The following is a 25132-nucleotide window of genomic DNA, read 5'->3' as shown; positions in this document are numbered from 1 at the left end:
CAAAGCCATCCTTGAGCCTGCGGAGACAGTGTAGTGGGCAGGGAACTTGCCTTGCATGTGGCTGACCCAGGCTCAATCCCCAGAAATCTACAGTCCCTGGAGCCCCATCAGGAGTGATCCCTGAGTACAGAGTCAGGAGGAAGTCCTGAGCACCTTCAGGTACGGTCCCAAAACAACAACAAATTAAGTGTTTTACTAGGACAGAACCAGAGACTCATACCCAGACAATGAGGGGACAAGAAAGATCAAGCATCAAGGACAGAACAAATGGAGGCACGTAGGTGACCTAAGCAGGGAGAGAGATGACACACACAGAACATGCTGCTGTCCTAGCAAGGGCAATCAGGAGGGGACCAGATGGGGCAAGGAGGAACTCAATCCCAGAGAAGTCTGAGATTGACCAGGATAGGCAGGGAGAGGAACTTCTGTGCCACAGGCAGCTAGCCCTGGGATGGAACCTGTTTTGGTCCCTGGGGCTGGGGAGGTCCCCAAGGAGAGGCCCAGCATTGAGGAATCATCAGGCATCAGAGGGGAAACCAGGGTCTCACCTTCTCCAGGGACTTGAGGACACTTTGTCTCTCGCGTAACTTCTGGATGCTCAGGGCTATCTTGTGGCGGGCACCTTTGGTGACATTCTGAAGGGGAAGAAGGGACAAGCAGCTGAAAATGGGAGACTGAGGTACCTGGGGGTGCACCAACAAGGCCCAACAAAACAGGCAGCTTGGGTTGCCAGGGCCACCTGCGCCAGATCCCCCCAGGCTCCCTGGGCGTCACCTGAGACTCCAGGTGCTGCTCCGTCAGCGTCATCATCTCCTCATAGCTCATCTGGGAGAAGAGGGCTGCGTACTTATGTAAGCGGAGGCTTTTGAGCCACGTGGGGACATCTGTGGGGGAGAGGCATCCAGTCAGGGACGTGGGGACATGCAGGGAAGGGGACAGCCCAGGCGTCCCCTGGGGGTGGGAAGCAGCTGCACATTCCCTTTGACCCTCAAGCCCTGCAGAAGCCTTCCTCTAGAGCAATCTCCACGCCGATTTAACCCACCACTCCCTTTCTAGAAAGAGGTTGCTGTGTTTCCCTGGAAACTTCCCTTCTGGAAGCAGACAACAGGAAGTATCCCCCCACCCTCCAACTGCACCAAGACCTCCTCCTCCTCCTCCTCCCTGGGATCATTCCAGCGACTCCAGGAAGCACTGCAGAGGGTACCTTTCATGCCACTGCCATCCTCCTGGAAAGTGTTCCGGCTGGAGCCCTGCTCCTCCGTCTGCTCACTGCCAGAGGAGGCCACGCTGCTCTGGGGTGAGAGGGGTGCGTGGTCGGGCGTGGTGAAAGCAGCCCGGGCCCCAAGCTCCTCTGGACTCGGCCACTCGCCAGGGGCCTGGGGGCTTGTGGGGATAAGTGACATGGAGCGCTTCAGCGGGCTGGGGTGGATTTGGCAGGGGAGACCTGGCCAGAGGTGGAAGAGAGGCAAGAGGTCAGGCGTGGGGCAATGAGGATGTGAAGTCAGGCACACCCCCACCTGCCCTCGTTTAGTGTCCCAGAATCCAACAAGGTAAAGGAACCCTGAGATGTCAGAGGATGTGCCTACCAGATGCTTCTCGTTCCCTATCCACCACCCCCATCTCAAGCCTCTGGCTATGTCTCTGAACTTCTCCATTTCCTCTGTGGGGCCCTGGTTCTGGTGACCCCTTCCTCAGCCTCGTTCCTCCTTCCTTGCCTTCAGTCTTCCTCCTACAGTTGCCCCACCTCACAAAAACCACACAGATCCCTCTAAAAATGGAGATGGACCCAGTCATCACCTGCTTAACCTGCCCTGTGGCTTCTCTTCACCCTGAGGGCAAACTTCTAACTCTTGGTAGAGGATGTGGCTCTGTGGACAAGTCTGCTTTACACGCAGAACTGGGCTTGGTCCCCAACACAGCAAAATACTCTATCCCTAACCCTTCCCTACACACCTTCAAGGACCTGACCCCGTTCATACCTCACCTCTCCTCTCTGACAAATGATCCTTCCGTTCAAGTCTTCACAGACTTTGTCAACACCCCTTCCTCCCCAAATGGCTCACTTTAGCGGCCTATTCTCATTTTGGCCCTTGCTTCCTTGTCTTCCTGATCTTAGCAAATGTTTCCTTCCTGTCCTATCTCAATCAAGTGTTGCCTCTTCTGATGCCTTCCCAGAATCCTCCACCAGACACTGCTGTCCCTATGCTAATCCTGGCCACTATCTGATCAATGTTCTTGTTTTGTTTTGTGGCCTTTTGGGCCACAGCCAGCTGTGCTCTGGGCTTACTTCTGGCTCTGCCCTCAGAGATCACTTTTGGCAGTGCTCGGGGGACCATATGGGGTGCTGGGATTGATTCTGGATCTGTGTGCAAGGCAGAAGCCCTATCCACTATACTTCTCTCCAGCCCCCTGATCTCTGTTTTATCTTGTTCATGGTACCAATCACTACCTGAGAGTCTCCAACTTCAGTCCCTGCTGGCCTGATGCTTAATCCTGCAGCAGCAGACAGTACCACCCCAGGCCCATTCATGTCTAGTCAATGGACCAACTACATAAATTGCCTCCTTACCTTCCCTGGCAACAGGCTGCAGATTCCTTTTCTAATATGGCCAAATCAAGGTGGATCCCAGCCCTTCTCTCCAGGATGGCTGGCACCTTTATGCACTCCACTCCCAAAAGGCACAAATGACCCCATTTGATTTGGAACTGTTCTTGGCGTACACAGACCCCTACCGGTTCCCTGACCTTTCCATGTGCTATTCCCTGTCTGCTGGCTGCTTCAGCCTGCCTGCCTGTGCAGCAGTCTCTCGCGGCTCCTGCCTTACATTCCCAGGATTCTGCACTGTTGCCCTTAGCTTGGTGCTCATGGACTCTCCCAGCCCGTTTCCTTCTGCACTGGACACTGAGTAAGTCTGCCCAGTCATTTCTGCATGCCCTGGATCAGGTACAAGGCAAGAAACCCAGGAACCATCACAGTTTCATTACGGTTTTTGGTACCCCCAGTTCTAAGGGGGCTGGAGCTGGGCATCTGTGCGTGTCTGAGCTTGACAAAGGGTACCCACAAACATCCCAGTCAGAGAAAAGAAGGAACAAGGTTTTCAGTCTTCCTGGGTAGGTGAGAACATCAAGGTTCCCACAGGGAGTTGGGAGGCACCCATAGCAGCTCCTAGCCCTGTCTCTGTTGGGCAGGCCAGATTCCTGCCAGTGCGCCACTGACCCCAGCCTACTCGAGACCGCATGGTGCTTTGCTTCATCTGCATGATCTATGCTCTTGGATGAGAGACACCTGCCAGGAAGGACCAGCCTCCATCCTGCTGGTGACATCTGGGGTCCTCAGGGACCTTCCCAAATCTCTGCATTACCAGAAAGCACAACTGGGGCTTTAGGGAGTTGGGGGATCCTTAATAACAGTCTGTCTTGCCTCTGGCCTTCTGTTTCCCTTCTCAGACAAGGGGCAAAAGTGACTGACAAGGCAGGCCATTATCTGGATTGGAGTGACGAGGCAGCTCCTGAGGAGCCCAGCGTGGCCTGGCACTGGGGTGGAGGCAACAGCAGCCTGAGAACTTAAAAACAGGAACGCTGGCAGAGATCCGGGATTTCACACTCTCCAAGAAACCCTGGTCTGTCCTTGGCAGCACCCCAAACCCACCCTGCTTGCCTTTATAGGCCAATCCTTTCTCCCCACTCAAAACTATTTTAATGGTTTCCTGTTTCCTGCAACTGCTTGAAATTGAAAGGCGTCATTCTATGGTTCAAAGCCCCTCTGCCGCCAAATGTGGTCCTGAGACACTGCGATCTGAGAGTCAAGACAGCTCCAAGTCAAATTGGGGCTCTGTTGCCCATTCACTGTATGATCCTGGGTGAGTTGTTCATCTGCTGCCCTCCCCATTTCCATGGGAAACACAAGCGGCTGTGACTGTTACTACTCATTTAAACCCTTGTATTTTTTTTTTTTTTTTTGGCCATACCCTGTAATGCTCAGGGATTACTCTCAGGTGATGCTCAAAGGACCATTTGGGAGGCTGGGGATCGAACTGGCGTCAGCCATGTACAAACCAAGTGCCCTACCTGCTGTATTCTCCAGCCCCGTCAAATGCCCTTCTGTAGCTCCCCGCCTTTACATTCATACTCTATCTTCTGTCGAAGCCCAGTTCCTTTCTCACTTCTGGTTCAAAGCCCCATATGACGTGTTTGTGATCGGGGACTGAAGCCAGGGCTTTCACATAGAAAGCAAGCACTCCAGCACCTTAAGTCATATCGCCAGTCCCAGATCAGCCCTTCAGGAGCCGCTGCTGCCCTTATAGGGAGCATTGACAGCGTGGAGAGGGAAGAAACGTCTGGGTGAACTATATGGCTAACCATTATCTCTTGCAGAGGTCCTTACAAAGCACCTGCAGGAGGGTCACTTTTAGATGGTTGAGTAGGAACTCGGGACCCAGATCACTGGGTTTCAGTTCTGGAGACTCCATTTAGGCAAGCAGCAATTTTGTAACTCCATCAACAATTTAGAGGTATAAAGTTCTCAGAACAGTTCTCAGCAGAGACTAGAATCTCAACGTATTTTAACTAGAATTGCCATTAATATATCCTCCAAACTAGAAGCCAGAAGGTATGGTGCGTTAAGACTTAGAAAAAGATATGAGTTTGCAGGGTCAGGGAGAGAGCTCACAGGGCTCAAGTGCATGCCTGGCAGGTACCAGACCTCACTCAGGTTCTATAGGTTCCTCCAGCATCGCTGGGGAGGCTCCCCGCCCCCCTCCAAGCCCAAATCCCTGAACAAAAGATCTCAATTGCCGTGTGTTGCCACAGTTCTTGCAATGTCCACAGCCTCTGCCTCTCTCTTCCCTGATCCTTGCCAGTGCCAAGATGGAGGAGGTGACCAGAACAGCTATATTACTTGGGAGAGAAACAGCTGCCCAGGACACTGATACATGTATACACAGTGCCAGGGCAGGCACCACAAACCCAGGACTGCCCTCAACCACCCACGTAAGATGCTGTTTCACCGCCACCCGGAGGTTCTATCTTGGAAAACTCTTTCCTTGAGTCAGGGAAAGAGTCCCACTGTAGCCAGCCCTGGGAGAGCCACTTTCTCTTATCCAGTTCATTTCAGCCAATATTCAAGAAGCCAAAAGAAAAGCTGGGAGGCAGCACAGTGGTAGAAAGCACTTTCTTGCCATGCACGTGTGTGGCCCTGGGTTCAAATCTCCACACAGAAAACAATAGGTACCAGAATACCAGCTCTTCTAGCGCATCCCAACCTCTAGGGTGCTTACTAAGAAAGCCCTTTTGAGATCAATTATTTGGCAGGATGGTTTAGTGATCAGAGCCAGGCGCTACTGTCAGACTGCTGAGGTCGGCACCCCACTCAGTTCTTCCCTTGTTCCATGTGACCGGAAGGATGACCTTGCTTTGTCAGGTATCTTCATCTGTGGCAGGAGCCCAAGAAGTATGACAACAGTTATGAGAATTAACTGAAACTACGCCTGAAAAGTGCTTACAGCAGAGTCCTCAGTATGGTCAACACTCAATAATGTCAGTGACTATTACTAGTCTCTTGCAGCAGGAATTAGGCCTTCTAGGCTCAGTCAGATTTCTCAGAAGTCCATAAGCTGAGGCCAGACATAAAACTCCAGAAAAGGGGAAGGGAGGTGGTTTAAAGGACTGGAGCCTCAGGCTTGATCTGTGTTTGTTCCCCCCAAAACCACTGGGGTAACTCTGGAGGCCCACAGCACTTTGAATCATATTTTGACCCAAAAATCTGAATTTTTTTTTGGGGGGGGCCCACACCCAGTGATGTTCATGGTTTGTTCATGGTTTACTCCTGGCTCTGTGCTAAGGAATTTCCTGGTGGTGCTCAGGGTACGATATGGAATGCTGGAGACTGAACCCATGACGGACAGGTGCATAGCAAGCGCTTACCTGCTATACTGTCTTTCTAATTCTCCCAATTTTATTTCAAATGCAACATGACTTTGGGCTCTACCAAGTATGCCTGCTAAGTGAGGGCTCTCTGCATGCCAGATCATCCCCTCAATGTGGCCCCGGAAGCTGGGGTCCAAAATGCTCCTCCTAGACCTTCCCCTGGAAGCACAGTCTCCTTGGACCCACCCTCTCACCTGCATTGGCGTTGCTCCCAATACTGTTGATGGCTGGCGGCACCGAGCTAGGTGGGTGAAAGGGCACATGTCCATTTTCTCGGGGTGGCTTATCCTGCCAGCCTGGCCCAGCCTCCCCAGGGCCCAGCTCTGCAGGACCCCCCCACTCGTCAGAGCCCTGGCGTGAGTGGTAGGTGGGCTCGGGCCGGGAGCGAAATCCACTAGCCAGTCGCTCTTCAAGGTGGCTCAGCCAGAGAGCGAGCGCGTTGCGGTCCTCCAGTGTGGTGGCTGGGTGGATGAGGGCATAGGAGAGCAGCTGGCGGCTCTCCTCGATGAAGGCATTGCTCTCAATGGAGTAAGCCAGCACCTTCTGCAGCAACCTCATGTACTCCGACTTGGCTTCCGTGTTGCCTGGCTGAAGGAGGGGCAGGTGGGACAATAGGAGAGACACCACTTTCTCTTTGGACTCCTGTTGCCACTGGCTGACGATGGCTGTGGAGAGGATAACAAAATGTTAGGGGCCAGGTGGGACCTCCTGGTACCAAAAACTTCCAACAGCCTGCTCCCTCAGCCTCCCTCTCTCCTCTCATGATCTGCTGACCCTGTCCTTCACACAGAGGTGAGCAAACATACCTTGGTTTGGGTCCTTCTTCCTGGTTCTATTCTCTTCCTTTTCTTTGTATTTCTTTCCCTTTTTGGGCCACACCTGACAACGTTCAGGGGATACTCCTGGCTCTGTACTCAGGAATTACTCCTGATAGTACTCAGGGAACTATATGGGGTGCTGGGGATCAAACCTGGGTTGGCCTCGTGCAAGGCAAATGCCCTATCTCTTGTATTATTACTCCGGACCCTCTCCTCCTCCTCTCAAATCTGCGGCGGCTCCCCCTCAACCCAGCTTCCCGATCTTCAATCTGAGCTCTTCCTGTTGCCCCATCCCCCATTATCTGGCTTGAAGGCCTCACTATCCCTTTTCTTCCAATATTCTGAACTAACCAGCCTTGTTCCTGATTTAGATAACAGTGAAATATAGCAGTTAGTAACGTCTCTGGGGCCCAGGGGTGGCTCAAAAGCAAAAAGCACCTGCCTTGTAAGCATGAGGCCTGAAGTTTGATCTGGCAGTTGCCATCATGTGCCTAGGACCCCTGTAGCAACAAGAGTGTATAGTCTCGGGTGCTAGAGCGATAGATAGCACAGCGGGTAGGGTGTCTGCCTTGCATGCAGCCAATGCAGGTTCGATTCCCAGCATCCCATCTGGTCCCCTGAGCACCGCCAGGAGTAACCCCTGTGCATCGCCGGGTGTGACCCAAAGCAAAAAAAAAAAGAAAGAAAAAGAAAAGAATGTGTAGTCTCTGGCATACAAGGAGGCCCTGGTGAGCCCGCAGGGAAAGACGTGGGGTTAAGTTGGGGAGGTAGGGCAAAGGCCTGGAGTGCACGCTTTGCATGTGGGAAGCCCAAGTTAGCTATCCAACACCACATGGTCCCCCAAGCACCTGCCTCTGTGTGTGGCCTCAAAACAAAACATAACAAGAACTTGATTAAGAATCTGGGCCTGCAAGCCCAAGTGTGACCCACAGCCATCCCTGTGAGCATGTGTGTGAGCTCAGAGATCTCTGGTGAGGACCACAACCCAAATGTGTGTGAACGTAACTGCAGCCAGAGCATGTGTGAACACAGCCAATGAGGGTGCCTGAACCCTTGTGCTTGCAACAGCAACAAAGGGGAGAAAAAGCCGGGGTCCAAGAACTAGATGGTCTAGATCTCCCCCAAATTTTTTTTGGGGGGAGGGTGTTTGGGCCACACATGACATGACAGTGCTCAAGGACTATTCCTGCCAATGCTGGGGGATCATATGGTGTTGGAAATCAAACTGGGGCTGGCCCCATGTAAGGCCAGTACATTAATCTCTACTCTTTCAGCTGCCTGGACCCCCCAGCTTTCTAGCTGGACCTTGGGCAGTCACCTTGAACCTGCTCAACTACTGAGCCACATCCCCAGACTACTGCTACTAATATTTGCTTTTTTGTCTTTTTTTTTTTCTTTTTGGGTCACCCCCAGCAGTGCACAGGGATTACTCCTAGCTCATGCACTCAGGAATTACTCCTGCCGGTGCTGGAGGGACCATATGGGATGCTGGGAATCGAACCCGAGTCGGCCGCGTGCAAGGCAAAAAAAGCCCTACTCACTGTGCCATTGCTCCAACCCCAATTTTTGCTTTTTGTGTCACAGCCTGCAGTGCTCATCAAGGTTTACTCCTGGCTCGTTGCTTAAGGATAAGGCTCAGGGGACCATGTTGAGTTCAGGGGATCAAACCCAGGTTTCTTGCATGTAAGAAAACTGCCTCACCTGCTATACTAACTCTGCCTCCACCTTCCCTATTGCTGTTAATTTTTTTTTTTTTCTTTTTGGGTCACACCCAGCAACGTACAAGGGTTACTCCTGGCTCATTCACTCAGGAATTACTTCTGGCGGTGCTCGGGGGATTATATGGGATATTGGGAATCGAACCCGGGTCGGCTCCGTGGAAGGTAAACGCCCTACCTGCTGTGCTATCACTCCAGCTCCAATTGCTGTTAATTTTTAACCAGTCTGGTTCTCAATTCATTCCTCCAATCTGTCCCAGCCACCCAAATGGATTTTTCTTTACATAGCACACCAGTATGGCATATCCTGACCATAAGCTTACAATGGCAACCAGTAAAACATAGATCTAAGTTCCATAAGTCCTAGACCAATGACATGTTGATTTCCAGTGCATTCCCTACCTCCCATCCCCCAGGTAAAGATTCAGCTCAGGAAACCCTATCTTCTCTAATTTTCAACATTCAGGCTGAGAGTCAAGGGTATAAACTGCAGTGATCCTCTCCAAATCCTGCCTTTAGGAATGCCTGAACCCAACTCCCTTTGGGGACAGATCAGCCCATGATGGGTGAGGTGATGATACCTCTTTCCCACCACCTGGTTTGCAGACCTGGTTTCCCCTCAACCTTGAAGAAATGAGGTCCCAAGAGTAAAGTTTCAGGTTGGCCACATAAAGGCAGCCTTGAAAATGAGCAGGCGCAGGTCTGATTATACTCCTTGAAAAGCTTGTTACCGTGTATGAAGGGGAAAACCTGACAGGGATCAAGGGCTGAGGCCAACCCTGCCTTCACTGTTGGCTAGCTAAGCTCATGCTTGAGTTACAGCAGTGACCTATGGACACCCACAATGGTGTTCTCCAGGAGGAGCTGCTTCGTGACTGGTGTGGTCCTGATGGGGGAGAAGTGAGCTGGTCCTGAGTAGACAGAGGGAGTGCCCCACATAGGTGGGTGTGAAAAATAACACAGCTACAATAAACACAACTACCTCTCACTGAGCATGTGACTCTGGGCAACTGAGACCATATCACTCGGCTCCACTTGTACTATCTGTGAAGTGGGGCTCAGAAATCCTTCTATCTAGTGTGGCCGCTATGAATTAAGAGGGATCAGAGCCCCAAATCAGTTCTCAGTAAACATTAGTTGCTATTTCTAGCACTAAAGTTATTATGTCTTACGGCGACTCCTTCCTTTCAAATACCAGAGATTCTAAAGGCATAAGCCAACTCCCCACCCAGAAAACAGAGAGCCTGGGAAGGGGGATATTTTGAAGGAGAGTCTCAGAATTTCAGGCATGAAGGTTTCAAGTGAACCTCAATCTGGTCCCTCTGTATCTGATGGTGTCAACCCAATCTCTTTGGGACTTAAGATTCCGATGCCCTCTGGTCAACCTCCAGTCACATGAGCTGTGCACGAAACCTTTCTGTATACATTTTCTCATCACCTGTTTGGAAATTTTTGCTCAACATAAACATCTAATTCTGCGAGTTTTGTGGCTCCGAGATCTAGACTGTACCCAGCTTACAACTCTTGCTGACAGAGCCCACATTCACTTGGCCCAGGGCCTCCCAGAAAAACACTATTTAGGGGTCCGCGATTTGTGGGCCAGCAGGGTGCTGGCTTTCCATGAGCCCTGGGTTCCAACCCAGCATGTGCACACACACATAGTGAAAAAGATAATATATATATATACTATTTATTTTTTTTTTGCTTTTTGGGTCACACCCGGAGATGCACAGGGGTTACTCCTGTCTCATGCACTCAGAACTACTCCTGGCGGTGCTCAGAGGACCATATAGGATGCTGGAAATCAACCCAGGTGGGCAGTGTGCAAGGTGAACGCCCTACCCACCGTGCTACCGCTCCAGCCCCACAAAATACTATTTAAGTATTCAGCAATGTATCCACTTTCTCAGTTATCTGAAATTTATGGCCTGCCCACAGTACTGGCCCAAACTGAATTAATATACTACTGTACATTGACAGTAATGATACTGGTCATACTAGCTGAGTTAGCATTTCCTGAGCATTTACTAAAATGTGCCAGCAACCTTCTAAAAACACAATCATTTTTCATCTCCATCTCAAACTTGCTTAGGATCCCAGTCTTTTTTTTTTTTTTGGGGGGGGGTCACACCCAGCGATGCTCAGGGGTTACTCCTGGCGGTGCTTGGGGGACCATATGGGATGCCGGGGATCGAACCCAGGTCGGCTACGTGCAAGGCAAACGCCCTACCCGCTGTGCTATCGCTCCGGCCCCAGGATCCCAGTCTTGAAGAGGAGGAAAGAGGGGCTGGAGCAATAGTACAGTGGGTAGGGCGTTTGCCTTGCACGCGGCCCAACCGGGTTCGATTCCTAGCATCCCATATGGCCCCCTGAGCACCACCAGGGGTAATTCCTGAGTGCAGAGCCAGGAGTGACCCTTATGCATCACCAGGTGTGACCCAAAAAAGAAAAAAAAAATTGAAAAAAAAAAAAAAGAGGAGAAAAGAGATTTGGGAAGATTAAGTCACTTTATCAGAGTGGAAGAGGCAAGCTCCAAACCCGGATATGCCTGCCTCCAAAGTCACGAAAAATGAACTCTCAATCCTCTACTACCTCTCCATTCTTGCCCGGGCTTTCGAAATCCCCTTTCAGATTTGCACCGAGGTCAGGCCACCTCCCTCTTCCAGCTGTTTTCTCTCCATGCAGCTCTCAAGGACCAGGGAGTTGTTTCTTTGGTCACTTCTGATCCAAGACCTTTCCCAGAAGGGCGAGGCCTTCCTGACTGCAGGAAATTCACCTCTCCCGCTCCATCAGGCACTGAATCCCAGGGGAAAGAAGTCCCTGGTATCCCATTTCCCAGACTCCGTCCCAGACGCGGCAGTGTTTGGACTCTGCTTCCTGCACCGTCAAACAGGGATTATGGGCTGCTGGGAAGATTTGGGGGAGACAATGCATACAAAGCACCTGACAGAGGTAATCTGGAGCAAGTCCTTAGTGGCTTGTGACTCAGTGATTGCTAGTTTTCTTCTTCCTCCTGAGGCAGAGTCAGCCTAGACCTTCAGCCAGACCCTAATATTCTCAGTCACTGCTGTTTGGGCCACGCAGGGTAACCAGAGGCATCTGGGACAGAGAGAAGCCTTGTCTAGTCCCTCCCCCACCTCAGAGTACTGCCAGGACCCCACGGCCAAGGGACACAGCTTCTCCTCTGGTACTGCCAGGGGATGTGACAGAACAGCCCCAAGGGTTGGGCTCAATGAAGGACCTTGTTATAGAGCAGAGAAAGGGGAGACTGATTTTGGCCCACTGGAGGCTGCACTCGGGGAAGCATGTATTCGTGTGTCTGAGAGACAACTGGGGTGGGGAGGATGGGCCTCTCATGACTGGGAAGCATCAGCAAGCGCTGGAACTGCTCCAAGGAATTCGTGGAGCCTCCGGCTCCTTGGGGTGAGCCCAGCTGGGGCTGCAGATGACGGGTGGGGATGGAACTTGAGTTTCCTGCCCAGATCAGAAAAGTCTGGCGCGGAGCTAAGGCACAGCGGGGGCCCACTGAATACCTGCACAATTGAACCCAGATGCTGCTCTGGAAGGTGGCAGTGTCTGGGGGTTGGGGTGGGGGGACACAGTACACCCTTTCCAGGATCCCCCAACTCATGGCACCGTGTCGCAAGGCCTGGCAGAGTATACAGAGTAGGAGCACAAGTTCGCGTGCCAACGTAACCCAATTTGAATCCAGCCCTGCCTCCAACACCTGGGCAGCAGCACAGTGGGCTACTTTTTTCTTCTGTCTTGGTGCCAGGGAAGGAACCTGGGGCCTCCCACGTGGGAGACAGCACCATCCTTCTCCCAGGGTCTGTCCCTTAACCTCCGATGCTGGGTCTCTCTTGCAGACTATGCAGGCAAGTTAAAGCCCCACCCTACGGCAGTGTCATCAGGATTCAACTAGGCAACCATGCACGGCCCTAGCATATGGGAAGGGACCCATGCCGCCCCCCACCCGAGGGGCCACACTGGGCAATGCTCAGGGCTTACTCCTGGCTCTGAGCTCAGAGATCACCACTGGCAGGGCTCAGGGGACCACATGGGATGCTGGGAACAGAACCTGGGTATGGAGTATGCAAGACAAGCACCCTACCTCTGTACTATCACCCCTCTCCCCACCCCACACACCCCATCTGAACTGCCAACTGTGGCTCTCTGGCTGAAAATCTAGAGACAAGTCCATTTCAGGGCTGGGGAAGGCAATTCGGTCAGCAGGGCACATGTGGGCCTTTCCCTCAAGATTCCCGACAGGGGTGGAAATTTCACAGCAATTTACCAAAAACAGACACTTCCTTGGTTCCTCTGAACCAGAGGCACACCAAGGAATGATGAAATTCTGGGGATGGTGGCTCGGGAGAAGGGCTGGGAGCATACTGTGACGCCAGTGGCTGTGCCTCACCCGCAAAGTCCGGAACCCTACAGGCTGAGAGGGTGAGGGAAGCTAGGGGAGGGCCTTTCTTGGCCAGGTGACCAGAGCTAAGTAGGTCATGACCCTGAGGCCTGGCAAACCGCAGGAGCCAAATATATCTCAGAGCCTGGCCAAGCAAACCCATTTTTATGTGCTGGGCTGTTGCAATAATCGTGGCAGCCTCAGGCACCCGGCAGAGGAACTGGGGTTTGGCTTCGAACATACCCTTCTCTGCCTCACCCCAGCTCACACAGAAATAGGGAGGGGAGGGGGCGCGCTCACATTTTTGTTGGATGAACTGTGTCAGCAGAGCTTGAAAAAGGAGGGTGGAGGCCTCCAAGCTGAGTCTGGGTGACTCAGCCCCGTCCCCCTCCTGACCTCAGTTTCCCCACCCAGGGTCAGTGAGCCAGGGAGGGAAGGGCTTAAACCTGCAGGACCCTCTGAGTAAGAGGCCAGGAGGAGAAATGTAGGCAAGAGGGCCCAGGAAGCTCAGAGGCAGGGAGGGCAGGGAGCCTTGATTCCCCTGGCCCCGCCTTGCTAGTCCTAGCAGGCAGCAAGGCCAGCAGCTCTGGCTCCGGCTCCAAACAGGGAGGAAAGACCCACAGGGTAAATGCACAGGGGCAACAACCAGGGCAAACCTAGGGTTCCACTTTTCCAATTCCAGAAATCCATATGGGGGCTGGAGCAATAGCATAGCGGATAGGGCGTTTGCCTTGCACAAGGCCGACCCAGGTTTGATTCCCAGCATCCCATATGGTCCCCTGAGCACCGCCAGGGGTAACTCCTGAGTGCAGAGCCAGGAGTAACCCCTGTGCATTGCCGGGTGTGACCCAAAAACCAGAAAAAAAAAAAAAAGAAATCCATATGTGTTAGGGTGCTTTTCTGTTCCTGGGTTTTGGCTCAGATTCTGCTTCCATAAAACCGACCATCTGGGGGGATCTGGAGGGCCTCCTTAACCCCCTCCCTGGCTAGATACTTAAGAGGAAGGGCAGAACCCCAGCCCAGAACGCCCTTCTACAGAGCCCCTCTCCACTCCAGTGTCAAAATGCAAACAAGCACTTGTCCCCTGGATGCACATAAGAGTCACTTAGAAACTGCGTCCATGGGGACGGAACCCAGGCAGGTGATATATTTTAGAAACTCCCTGGCTTCTCTGACATGCAGCCCAGAGTGGAACCCACTCACCCGGTCAAGCCCTTGGTACCCCCTGCCCTTTTGGAGGAGAAGGATGGAAGACTAGCTCTACCCCAAACTCAAACCTGAATGAACCCAGAGTCTCTCTGGGAGAACTGGAGGAACAGGGCTGTTGGGGTGAGCAGGGAAGATGAGAGACAGAGAGGAGGTGCCTGCAGTTCACAATCTGAGAACCTGAGAACCTTTAGCTGCTCTAATAGGTGGTTTGGATCTAGGGGTTGGGGCAGATTCTTTCCTTGGGGAGTCGGCAGGGAAGGGAGTCTGTCTCATAAAATACTAAGAACTACTGCTTTAGAATAATATGCTGGTAAGCACCATGGCTGTGATGTTGCCTCTATTTATTCCTCCAGAGTACTGAGATCCAATCCCCCAATGTCCACATCCCAAATCTTCAGGCCCAATAGGGTCGGGGTTGGTTCGGGTGCCAAGTGGGGCTAGGGAGAGAATTGGCTCTAGGCCTCCCTGGTGTCCTGCTTCCTACTGTCACAGACCCTGATAAATGACTCATCTGACAGAGCACCTCTCAAACTGTCTGCCAGCACAAGAAACCAGGGGCTTGTCCCTAGGATTCTGTTTTAGTGGGTCTAGGTGCAATGTGGCATTTAGTGGCACCTCTGAGTCCAGAGGACTAGGAAGTGCTGCCAGGCTGGGAAACCCAGGGAATAAGGAGGTGGAGGAGAAACTATGGGAGGACACCCCAAGCCCAGGAAGAAGGCCCTTCTTCACAAAGAAGAAAGGAGAACCACTCTACTTGAGACTGGGACAGCCAGGAGTCACCCAGCTCCTCAGTTCTGGAGCCTCCATGCCTGCGAGGAAGGACTGTGGCTCTCAAGATATCTTCTCACTCTCCGACATGAGCTAGGCATCAAGACCTTGGGTTGGAGATTCACTCATCAGTCAATTCATTTCAAAGCAATTCTCCACGCTGGTTAGGTGCTATTCCCAAAATGCCAGTGCAGACCATCTGGGAAGGGCCTCAGGACTTACGTATCAGTGTACTGTGTCTAAGGCACACAAACCCTTTGGCCAGCCCCAGGGTAATCTCTGGCACCAAAAATGGTCTTCTCAGCACAGCTGGGGTTCACCACTCCTGAACGCAGCTGGGTACGGCTCAACCCTCTTTCCCATGAATAAAAAATGAAAACAAAGTTTACCACATTTTTCTTTTTTGGGGGGGATCACACCGGCAATGCTCAGGGGTTACTCCTGGCTCTGCACTCAGGAACTACTCCTGGTGGTGCCCGGGGGACCATATGGGATGCTGGGGATCAAACCCCGGTCGGCCACGTGCAATGCAAACGCCCTACCCTCTGTGCTATCGCTCCAGCCCCCTGACCTGGTTTTAATCCCCAGCTATCCTGGTCGCCTGAGCACCACCAGGAAAAATTCCTGAGTGCAGAACCACGTGTGACCCAGAAGCAAAACATAACAAAAACGTTTTTTTTCTCTATTCATTTACTTACTTGTTTGAGGGTCACACTCAGTGATGGTCAGGGACTACTCCTGGTAAGATGCATAAGGGTGTTCTAAGGGCCCATGCATAGCCGGGGATGAAATCTAAGGCCTCACACATGCAATACAAGGGCTCTAGTACTGAGCTATGCCCCTAGCCCCAATGACAAACCACTTAAATTCACAAAACTTCACACTAGCAGTTCTGAGAATTCTAGGAATGTATTCTAGAGATGCTTAAAGGCACTCATGACAGCACTGCTTCGAAGAATAAGATCAGACCCTCCATGTGACAAGAGCCTGCTGGACAAGAGCTATAAAGTCAAACTCCAGCTCCACCGCCAACCAGTCATATGACCCAGAGAAGTCCTCAGTCCCTCCCTGTGTGCAATGTGGGAACAGCAGGATCTACTTACAGAGCTGTAAGAGGTGAAAGGGGGTAGTTCAGCAGTACAGCAGATATCTTGCATGTATGAGGCCCTGGGTTTCATCTCTAGCACCCCCTCACCCCACAAGTAAAGCACTGCATGATATATAAGAAGGGCTCTGTAGTACTACTCCCTGTTCTTCCAATTATCAGTGATTAAACAATGAACTAGAATGATTTTCAAGCTCACTGAAAAATGCAAATTGTCTAATGGGCATGTATTCTGCTCTGCTCTGTTTTTTATTTATTTTGTTGGAGGGGGGTACATCCAGTGGTGCTGAGATTAGTCCTGGCTTAACACTCAGGAATCACTCCTGGCAGGCTGGGGGAACTATGCAGGGTGCTTGGGATTGAACCCAGGTCGGCTGTGTGCAAGGCAAGCGCCCTACCCGCTGTACTATCTCTCTGGCCCTCTGCTCAAATAACCACAATGCTAAAGAGCCAGACAGAGAACATGAATGCACAGATTAGACCAAGAAACATACACGAATTGGAAATGCTGTCTGAAAGATTTCAATTTCCATTTTTTTTTTTTTTTTTTGCTTTTTGGGTCACACCCAGCGGTGCACAGGGGTTACTCCTGACTCTGCACTCAGGAATTACTCCTGGCGGTGCTGGGGGACCATATGGGATGCTGGGAATTGAACCTGGGTCGGCCGCGTGCAAGGCAAATGCCCTACCCACTGTGCTATCGCTCCAGCCCTCACTTTCCATCTTTCATATGATTTGACTGTGTAAGCTTTGAAAACAAAAGCAAAAATGGGAACACTATAATAAGCAGAAATCACCAGGCATTGCTGTGATTCTGCTATGTATGTACTCAAGATGGCACCCCGCGTTTACCCCACCTCATGCTTAGGATGGGATGGTAGGAATGACGACACTGGCATATCCCCAAATGAGCCCCTGTTTTGGAGATAGTGTCATACCACAACCTTGGACTCCCACCCCTAGGGTCAAAATAGATCCTGGGCCCAGCTGAGTTCTAACTGTTCACTGTCTGCCAGGCTGGGAATTGGGCCAACGCAACTTCCAGCCCGAAGAACTTTCTCTACAACTGCCTCTCTAGGTTGTTCAGAAGCACCTAGTACAATAAAGGCATTACCAAGGCAGGTGGGCGAAGGAAGAAAGAAGCCAGGTAGAATGTAACATCCCATATCCCAATCCTAGCAGCCCAACCAGATTTCCTCACCTATAAAATGAAGATATTAATAGTTCCTATCTCTTTGGGGTTGTTGTGAGGACTAAACGCAAAACCAATAATAAAAACATTTGAGGGGAGCCAGGGGAAGGCCTCAAAGGGCTAGGTTTTGTTTTGGGCCATACCTGGTTATATTCAGATGGGGCTCGGGGAATCATATGGGGTGCTGGAGATCAAACCCGGGTTGGCTGCGTACAAGGCAAATGCCCTACCCTCTGTACTATTTCTCTCTACAGCTCTAGAATGTGTGCTTGATATGTAGGAGTTCTGGGTTCAATCTCATGTACCACATGATATCCCTGAATATTGTCAGATGCAGCCCTGGAGGTCAAGGTGGCCTAGATAAGCCCTGGCACAGTCAGGCAACACCACATCCTCAGGTCCTCTTATCTCTTACAACCCATTTACCACAGGCACTATCCTGAAAACTTACAACTACCCTAGAAGAAAAGATAATGCTTGGGATTTTATTTTGGGGGGATTTTTTTTAATTTGGGGATACACCCAGAGATGCTCAGGGGTTACTCCTAGCTCTGCACTCAGGAATTACTCCTGGAGGTGCTCAGGGGGACCATATGGGATGCTGGGGATCAAACTGGGGTTGGCCATGTCCAAGCCTGTACTATCTCTCTGGCCCAATACTTGGGATTTTAAAAATGAGGAAACCGAAGCATAGAATAGCTGTTACTTAGATAAATGCAACTGGAGTTAAACCAAGACAATCTCACTAGAGATCAAAACTCACTGCTTCCACATTTCCTCGACAAGTAAAGCAGGACTTGGCTTGTTGGAAGGTCTGGGTGTGGTTATTAGGGTACACACTGCATGGAACCCTGGGGTCCCCCTCCCTGGTTAATTTTCAGGTATGTTCCATTCTCCTTCTCTAGCCTCAAACCTGCCCAGAGGCCTGAATGGCTTCAGTAGTGCCTGAAAGTGTATTTCTGGAATACAGTTTCTGTCCTGACTCCTGTCACAGCTCAGGGTCTGGGGAGAGGTTCTAGACTAGTTGGGTTCACCCAGCCAAGGAGACATCACTGGTCAGAGGCAATGCTGTTCTGAGTGCTCAGGGAACTCATGAGTGTAAGAGTATATATAAACAAAAAACTCCCCAAGTTGTTTCTGGGAGCCATAGTACGGGTAGGGTGTTTGCTTTACACATGGTCAACCTGGGTTTGATCTCCAGCATCCCATACGGTCCCCCAAGTACCACCAGCAGTAATTCCTTGATGCAGAGCCAGGAGTAACCCCTGAGCACTGCTGGCTGTGGCCCCCAAACAAACAAAAAACAAATCAAAGTTGTTTCTACTTTTACTTTTTTTTTTTGTAATCAACACCTGGCCCCACTTGGTCCTCTTTGCACCTTGAGGAGTGACCCCCCTCCCCTGAGCACCACCGTGTGTGGCCACAATCCCGCACCCAAACAAAACAACAGTGTAAGGTAACTTGTGAAATGTAATATTCTTGTCTACCTCCACTGTCCTGGAGCTTGAAAAACAAATCAACAAATGCTCACATTCCCTCTTGTAAGGGATGGCTTTATTCTCTTGAGTCACCCTAAGTGATTCTTCCTCTGTCTAGGCACTTTACACCACTCCCCTCAGCCACCCCTTTTCCTTGCTCCCCATTTTCCCCACAGTATGCCTGGGACTATCTGGCAACACAGCCCAAGGAAGACAGCTTGAAAGGTTGGGGATGCCCGCCCCCCAACCCTCAATGCTAAGCTCAAGCCTCCAAGCCCCATTTCTTGCACCACTGCTGGACTGGCATCCCTAACCATCTGTTCTCTGTTCTCTTCCAGGTCTCCCTCGGGCGGGCACCCAATTGCGGGGAAAGGAAACTCACCAGCACTGTTGGCTTCCGACTCCAGCAGGTGGATGTCATTGCAGTCCGCCAGAGAGTGCTCCAGGCAGAGCTGCAGGAAGCGAGCCTGGGTACGGGTGACCCGCTTCAGAAGCGACAGCAGGGCCACAGTCTGCTCACATTCATTCCAGCCCTTGAACCAGCCAGCGAGGATGCCCACCTGGTCTCGGAACATCATGGTGCCAGGCCTGGGGCCAGGGTGGGGGGGACGGCGGTGGCGAAGGCCAGCGCCGTCACATGGTCTCGGCTCCGGGCTTCTGTTACCTCTCCTCTGAGGGCCAGGGCTTGAGGACGCTCCCTGGCGTGGTAGCAACGGGTGGTGGGGGGAGGAGGAAACCGGCTCACATCGGGGGAGGTCTGGGTCCAGCCACGCCTCTCCAGGCTCCTGGAAAAGAAAGCAAGGGAGTGAGGACAGGGGGAATAGACATGGCCTGGTGGGTGCAGGTCAAGGGGACCAGATGGCTTCATACCACTCTTGTGCCTCTCTAACTTCTCTGCCAAGCTCCTGAGAAAAAGAGGAAGTCAATGGCAGACATAAACTTAACTTTCCTCCAGCCTCCTAATTCAGAGAAAATGCGAGGCTGAGATCTGTCCCACATCAGTAGTTACAGCCCCTGAGGCGGTGCTGCCAGGGGGCTTAAGGGAGTGGATTTTCCAGAAAAGGGAGCGAGGAGGCTGTCCACTACGGGAAATAATCTGCGTTAATGGAGATGTGGCCTCAGGTGGCATGACTAAGCAGATGCTTGACCCTAGCACACAGTCTGACCTTGCTAGTCTCTGGTCACCTCTGGGAGCTGGAGCATGACTGCTCACCTGCTAAGACCAAGCGCACTCTATTTCCTAAAACTCGCGGAGCTTTTAGGGCTGGAGAAGTGGCACGGAAGATTGAACTCAGGCACTGCATGCTGGAGGTTCAGGTTCATTTTTTGGTACTACATGGGTCACCGAGCACAGAATCAGGAATAGCCACCTTCCCCAAAAAACACTGGGTGTGGCCCCAAAACAAAACAAACAAATTTTATTATTCCTAAAATGCAGAGGTGGGGGCTAGGGATTTGGTGCAGTGGTAGGACACTTGCCTTGTATACATGTGTGAGGCCCTGTGTTGAACCTTGAGACTGCTTGGTGCCCCAAGCACTGCTGGGAGCAACCCCTCCCCTCTGCCCCCACCAAGCACTGCCAGGTATGGACAAAAGCTTAAAAAAATTTAAAAAGGGGAGGGGTCCTACCAGTGCCTGAGCCAAATTCAATCCCAGCACTACATGGCCTCCCTAGCATCACTGGGGTGTCTGGGGTGTTTTTCAGAACATAGAGTCCAAACAGTGCATCCTCAAGCTCAAGCACTGAATCACTGACTCAGTTGGCCAAGAATCACTGGAAGCGGGCCCCCAAGCATCACTTGGGTGGCTGACTACTCATCAAAAAGCCAAGCTAGGATGTGGATGGGTGGAATTGTGATGACCCTGAGGACCGCATATATGTGAACTACCTGACCAGTGACTTTCTGGTGCCTACAGTAGAGGTGTGGACAAAGGACTTGTCCTTTTGCAACAGGTGAGGAAGCCCATTCATCCACCCCAGCTCACACGAGATCTCTAAAATCCTGCCCATCTCTACTCTGTGTCAATCTCTCCATGCTTCTTTCCCTGAGCCAACCACTCTGGGTTAGGAGGTTCCCCTGGCAGCCTGTCATCAGACCCCTAAGCCAAGAGAATACCAACCTGAGAAACAGACACCTCAAAAGCCACAAGCTCCCAAGGGAAAATTAGTACCACTTCCTCTCGGGAAAAGGAATCCTGCAGGACCTCTGTCTGCCAGCAGACAACAGGCCCATTCTTTGGTATGCTGCTTTCTGGCCACTCCTCTGGAGCCTTCTTAGTGTCTTAAGCCCCAGGTCTCCGCTGACACCTCCCGTCTGTCATGCTTGTGACCAGAGCCTTTGACTCCATCCCCGCCTAACTTCCAAGACCAAGAACTGTGTACAAAGACCCATTGAACCTACTGGGCTCTGGTCTCAATTAAGGAACCACAGCCAGCTCCCTAAACTTCCACGCTAAGGAGAGCGGTGGGGACCCCTAACAATGGCTGGGACTCCCCTAGCAGATCCTGTGGGACATGGAACAGAACAAACTGGCCCATCCATCAACCCAGAATATAACTCGAAGGATATAAATATGAAGCGGCAAGGAGAAGAGGGAATGAAATGAAACCTTGCTCCAAGTTAAAAAAGTTTTCCAGAATTTTTTTCTGGGGGTGGGGCCACACCTAGCAGTACTCATGGGTTAATCCTGGCTCTTGCTCAAGGATCACTCCTGGTGGGCTCCAAGGGCCATATGAGGTGCCGGGGACCAAACCTGTCAAAGTGTACGAGACAAGCATCATCCTACCCACTGTATGATATTGTTCCGGTCTTCTCAGAATTTTTTTTTTTTTTTTGCTTTTTTTTGGGTCACACCCAGTGATGCTCAGGGGTTACTCCTGTCTTTGCACTCAGGAATTACTCCTGGCAGTGCTTGGGGGACCACATGGGATGCCGGGGAACGAACCCGGGTCCGCCTTGTGCAAGGCAAACACCCTACCCGCTGTGCTATCGCTCCGGCCCCCTCAGAATTTTTTAAAATTGTTATTAGGCCATGCCCACAGTGCTCAGGGAATACTTTGAGCTTAGTGCCTGGAGATGATTCCTGGGCTGCTCATGAGATCATATGTGGTGCTGGGGAAATCAAGCCCGGGTCTCCTGCATTCAAAGCAACCTACTGAGGTCTAACCTACTGAGCTCTTTCTCCAGCCGCAGAAAGTATTTCTGTAAGAAACACTGCTTCCAGGGGCCTGAGAGACAGTACAGTGGGTAAGGCGTTTATACAACCAACCCAGGTTCAATCCCCAGCATTCCCTAGAGTCCCCCAAAACACTGCCAGGAGTGATTCCTGAATGCAGAACCGGGAGTAACCCCTGAGTATCGCCCAGTGTGGCCCCACAAGCTCCCCAAAAGAGAAAGAGACATTGCTTCCCTGACTTAAAATCTTTCCCCAAATTCCAACCCCCCACTACATGCACACATCCCATCCCTACTTTTGGGTCACACCTTATGATAGTCAGAGCTTAATCCTGCCTCTGCACCCAGGAATTACTCCTAGTGGTGCTTGGGGGGAAGTTATTGGCTGTAGAGGATTGAACCTCAAGAGATCTGATTAGGGGCTGGAGCGATAGCAAAGTGGGTAGAGCATTTGCCTTGCACTCGACCGACCCAGGTTCAATTCCCAGCATCCCATATGTTCCCCCAAGCACTGCCAGGAGTAACCCCTGTGCATCACCGGGTGTGACCCAAAAAGCCAAAACCAAAAAAACAAAACAAAACAAAAAAACTAAAAAAAAAAAGTCTGATTATCCAATGTAAAGAGTCTTCAATATACTAATCTGTGTATTTTTTTTCTTATACATTTGGTATCCACTGATATTGCTAATGTCACACAATGTCCAGAACAATTATTAGCAAGCAAAGGTGGCAAATCCTTATATTTTTAAAGAAAGAATAGCAGAAGGAGGTGAGAGCAAAAATCACACTAAGATACTAGCCAGGGGAGGAGGTAAGTGAAGGAAGGCACAGTGTGCAGTATGGAAATGGGATTTGGAACTGTCCTAAGAGAAAAAACTGCAAGGCACTGAGGAAATTTTCCCCAAGCACAAGAAGACTCTGGGGAAAGGAAGAAGTGGCTCGTAATACCTGAAGGGGCAAGCTCAAAGATGACTGTGAGATTTGTTCTCTGCCTCCAGATGAGAATCAGGAGAGAACAGAACCAAGTGAGGAGCAACATAGGAAAAGGGAAATACTGAAGGTAAAAACAATTCCTTTCTAGGAAGTGCTTCGCACAGAGGGAGGCTGGGGCTGAGGGTTGGAGTGGGGTGTTGGAAGATGGTGGTAGGGAAACAGGGGTCATTGATGGTGGGAAATGTAAACTGGTGGAGGAATGGGTGCTGGGTCATTGTATGATTGAAACCCAATTTATAAACATCTTTGTCAAGGTTAATCTCATGGCTATACAATTCAAAAAAATTTTTAGGAGGCTAGTGCAATAGCACAGTGGGTAGGGCGTTTGCCTTGCACGCGGCTGACCCGGGTTCGATTCCCAGCATCCCATATGGTCCCCTGAGCACAGCCAGGAGTAATTCCTGAGTGCAGAGCCAGGAGTAACCCCTGTGCATCACCAGGTGTGACTCAAAAAGAAAAAGAAAAAATTTTTAAGTAACGTGGAGTTCATGCCCAATTCTGTCAACTTAATCAATGACTGAATACATAGCAGTACTCCTACATAATAAAAAAAAATTTTAATTAAAAAAATTCCTTTTTACTATTGTCCCACTCATTGAGTCACTTTACTCTTTCAATCAACTTCCCTTCTCTGATAGTGAGGTAAGAAAATGGATGAACATTAATCATGATAAATGGGCGAGACCACAGGCTGAAAACAACTTATGGGTAGAGACTACTTTCAGGTAATGCAGAACCTGAAGGAATGAAGCACTGGGAAGACATCAATAGGAGGTGATGAATAAACTGGGGGCATACTGTATATAAGGGCTATCTTACAAAGAAGGAATTAAATTTTTTTTTGGGGGGGGGTCACACCCAGTGGTGCTCAGGGTTTATTCCTGGCTCTGCACTAAGGTATCACTCCCTGTGGTGCTGAAGATTAAACCCAGGTCAGCTGGGTGAAAGGGAAGCATCCTACCCATTGTACTATCACTCTGGTCCTTGAAGCAAAAGTGTTTTAGTTTTTGGGTTGCACCCAGCAGTGCTCTAGGCTGGGGTTTCTCCTGAATCTGCAAGCAGGTATTACTCCTGGCAGTGCTCAGGGGATCCTGGATTAAAGCTGGGTCAGGGCTGGAATGATAGCACAGTGGGTAGCACTTTGCCTTGCACTCAGCTGATCCGGGTTCGATTCCCAGCATTCCATAGGGTCCCCCAGCACTGCCAGGAGTAACCCCTGAGCATCACCAGGTGTGATCTGAAAAGAAAAAAAAAAAAAGGCTGGGTCAGCCATGTACAAGGCATGTGCCCTACTACCCACTGTATTATCTCTCCAGCACCTCTGCCCCTGAAGCAAAAATCTTTACTTAAATTTACTTAGAAAGATGAGAGGGGAGGGGCTGGAGCAATAGCACAGCGGGTAGGGCGTTTGCCTTGCACGCGGCCGACCCGGGTTCGATCCCCGGCATCCCATATGGTCCCCCAAGCACTGCCAGGGGTAATTCCTGAGTGCAGAACCAGGAGTAACCCCTGAGCATCGCTGGGTGTGACCCAAAAAGCAAAAAAAAAAAAAGAAAGATGAGAGGGGAGAGATAGAGAGGAAATCTGTGTTCAAGAAAGAAATCAAGATTTTCCAGAGTGTTAAAATTAGCAAGCAAGGGGCTGGAGCGATAGCACAGCGGGTAGGGTGTTTGCCTTGCATGCGGCTGACCCAGGTTCAAATCCCAGCATCCCATATGGTCCCCTAAGCACCGCCAGCAGTAACCCCTGTGCATTGCCAGGTGTGACCCAAAAAGAAAAAAAAAAATTAGCAAGCAAAAAGAGACAAGGGCTGGAGTGATAGTACAGTGGGTAGGGCATTTGCCTTGTACACAGCCAACCTGTGTTCGATCCCGGCATCCCATATGGTCTCCCAAACACTGCTAGGAGTAATTCCTGGGCATTGCTGGGTGTGACTCAAAAAGAAAAAAAAAAGAAAAGAGAGAGACAAGCAAGTGAGTGAGATATGTCTAAATGGGAGAACGCAGACTTGAAGAGCAAGCCTGTCAATTTTTGTGTGTGCATGTGGGGAGGTACTCCCAAGCAGTGATCAAGGTGCCCAGGTTTCCTCCTGGTGATATTCAGCCAACCAAGTACAAGATTCAGTGACAGAGCCCAGGTGTGCCTCTCAGGTTTTGAGGTACTGGGGGCCTGCAGAACCATGCCAGCGGTGCTCCAGGGCCAGGTGTTACAGGGGACTGACTGAACCTGAGTCACAGGGTCCTAACTCCCTGTATTGTTTCCTCCGCCCTACTTTCTGGCTCAGTGAGAAAAGAGCACCAAGATTATCAATGTTTGCCCTGGATGCAGGATGTTTGAGTGGT

The 25132-nt window shown here is 51.0% G+C and overlaps 1 protein-coding gene across 1 annotated transcript in view; it reads right to left on the bottom strand.

Moving 5' to 3' along the window:
* SAMD4B (sterile alpha motif domain containing 4B) overlaps window positions 1–25132 on the bottom strand; it is a 44943-nt gene that overhangs the window by 6927 nt on the left and 12884 nt on the right. The window contains exons 2-6 of the mRNA XM_055145086.1: window positions 19004–19406; window positions 6120–6590; window positions 1205–1444; window positions 775–884; window positions 549–635 (exon numbers count right to left, since the gene is read on the bottom strand). Coding sequence (XP_055001061.1) covers window positions 549–635; window positions 775–884; window positions 1205–1444; window positions 6120–6590; window positions 19004–19199 — 1104 coding nt within the window. The 5' untranslated portion in view covers window positions 19200–19406. The remainder of the gene's footprint in view (window positions 1–548; window positions 636–774; window positions 885–1204; window positions 1445–6119; window positions 6591–19003; window positions 19407–25132) is intronic.

The sequence above is a fragment of the Sorex araneus genome, chromosome 8 (assembly GCF_027595985.1).
Source record: "Sorex araneus isolate mSorAra2 chromosome 8, mSorAra2.pri, whole genome shotgun sequence".
Lineage (NCBI taxonomy): Eukaryota > Metazoa > Chordata > Mammalia > Eulipotyphla > Soricidae > Sorex > Sorex araneus.
Note: the sequence above shows the minus strand (reverse complement) of the source record. Positions and strands in the feature narration are given on the sequence as shown.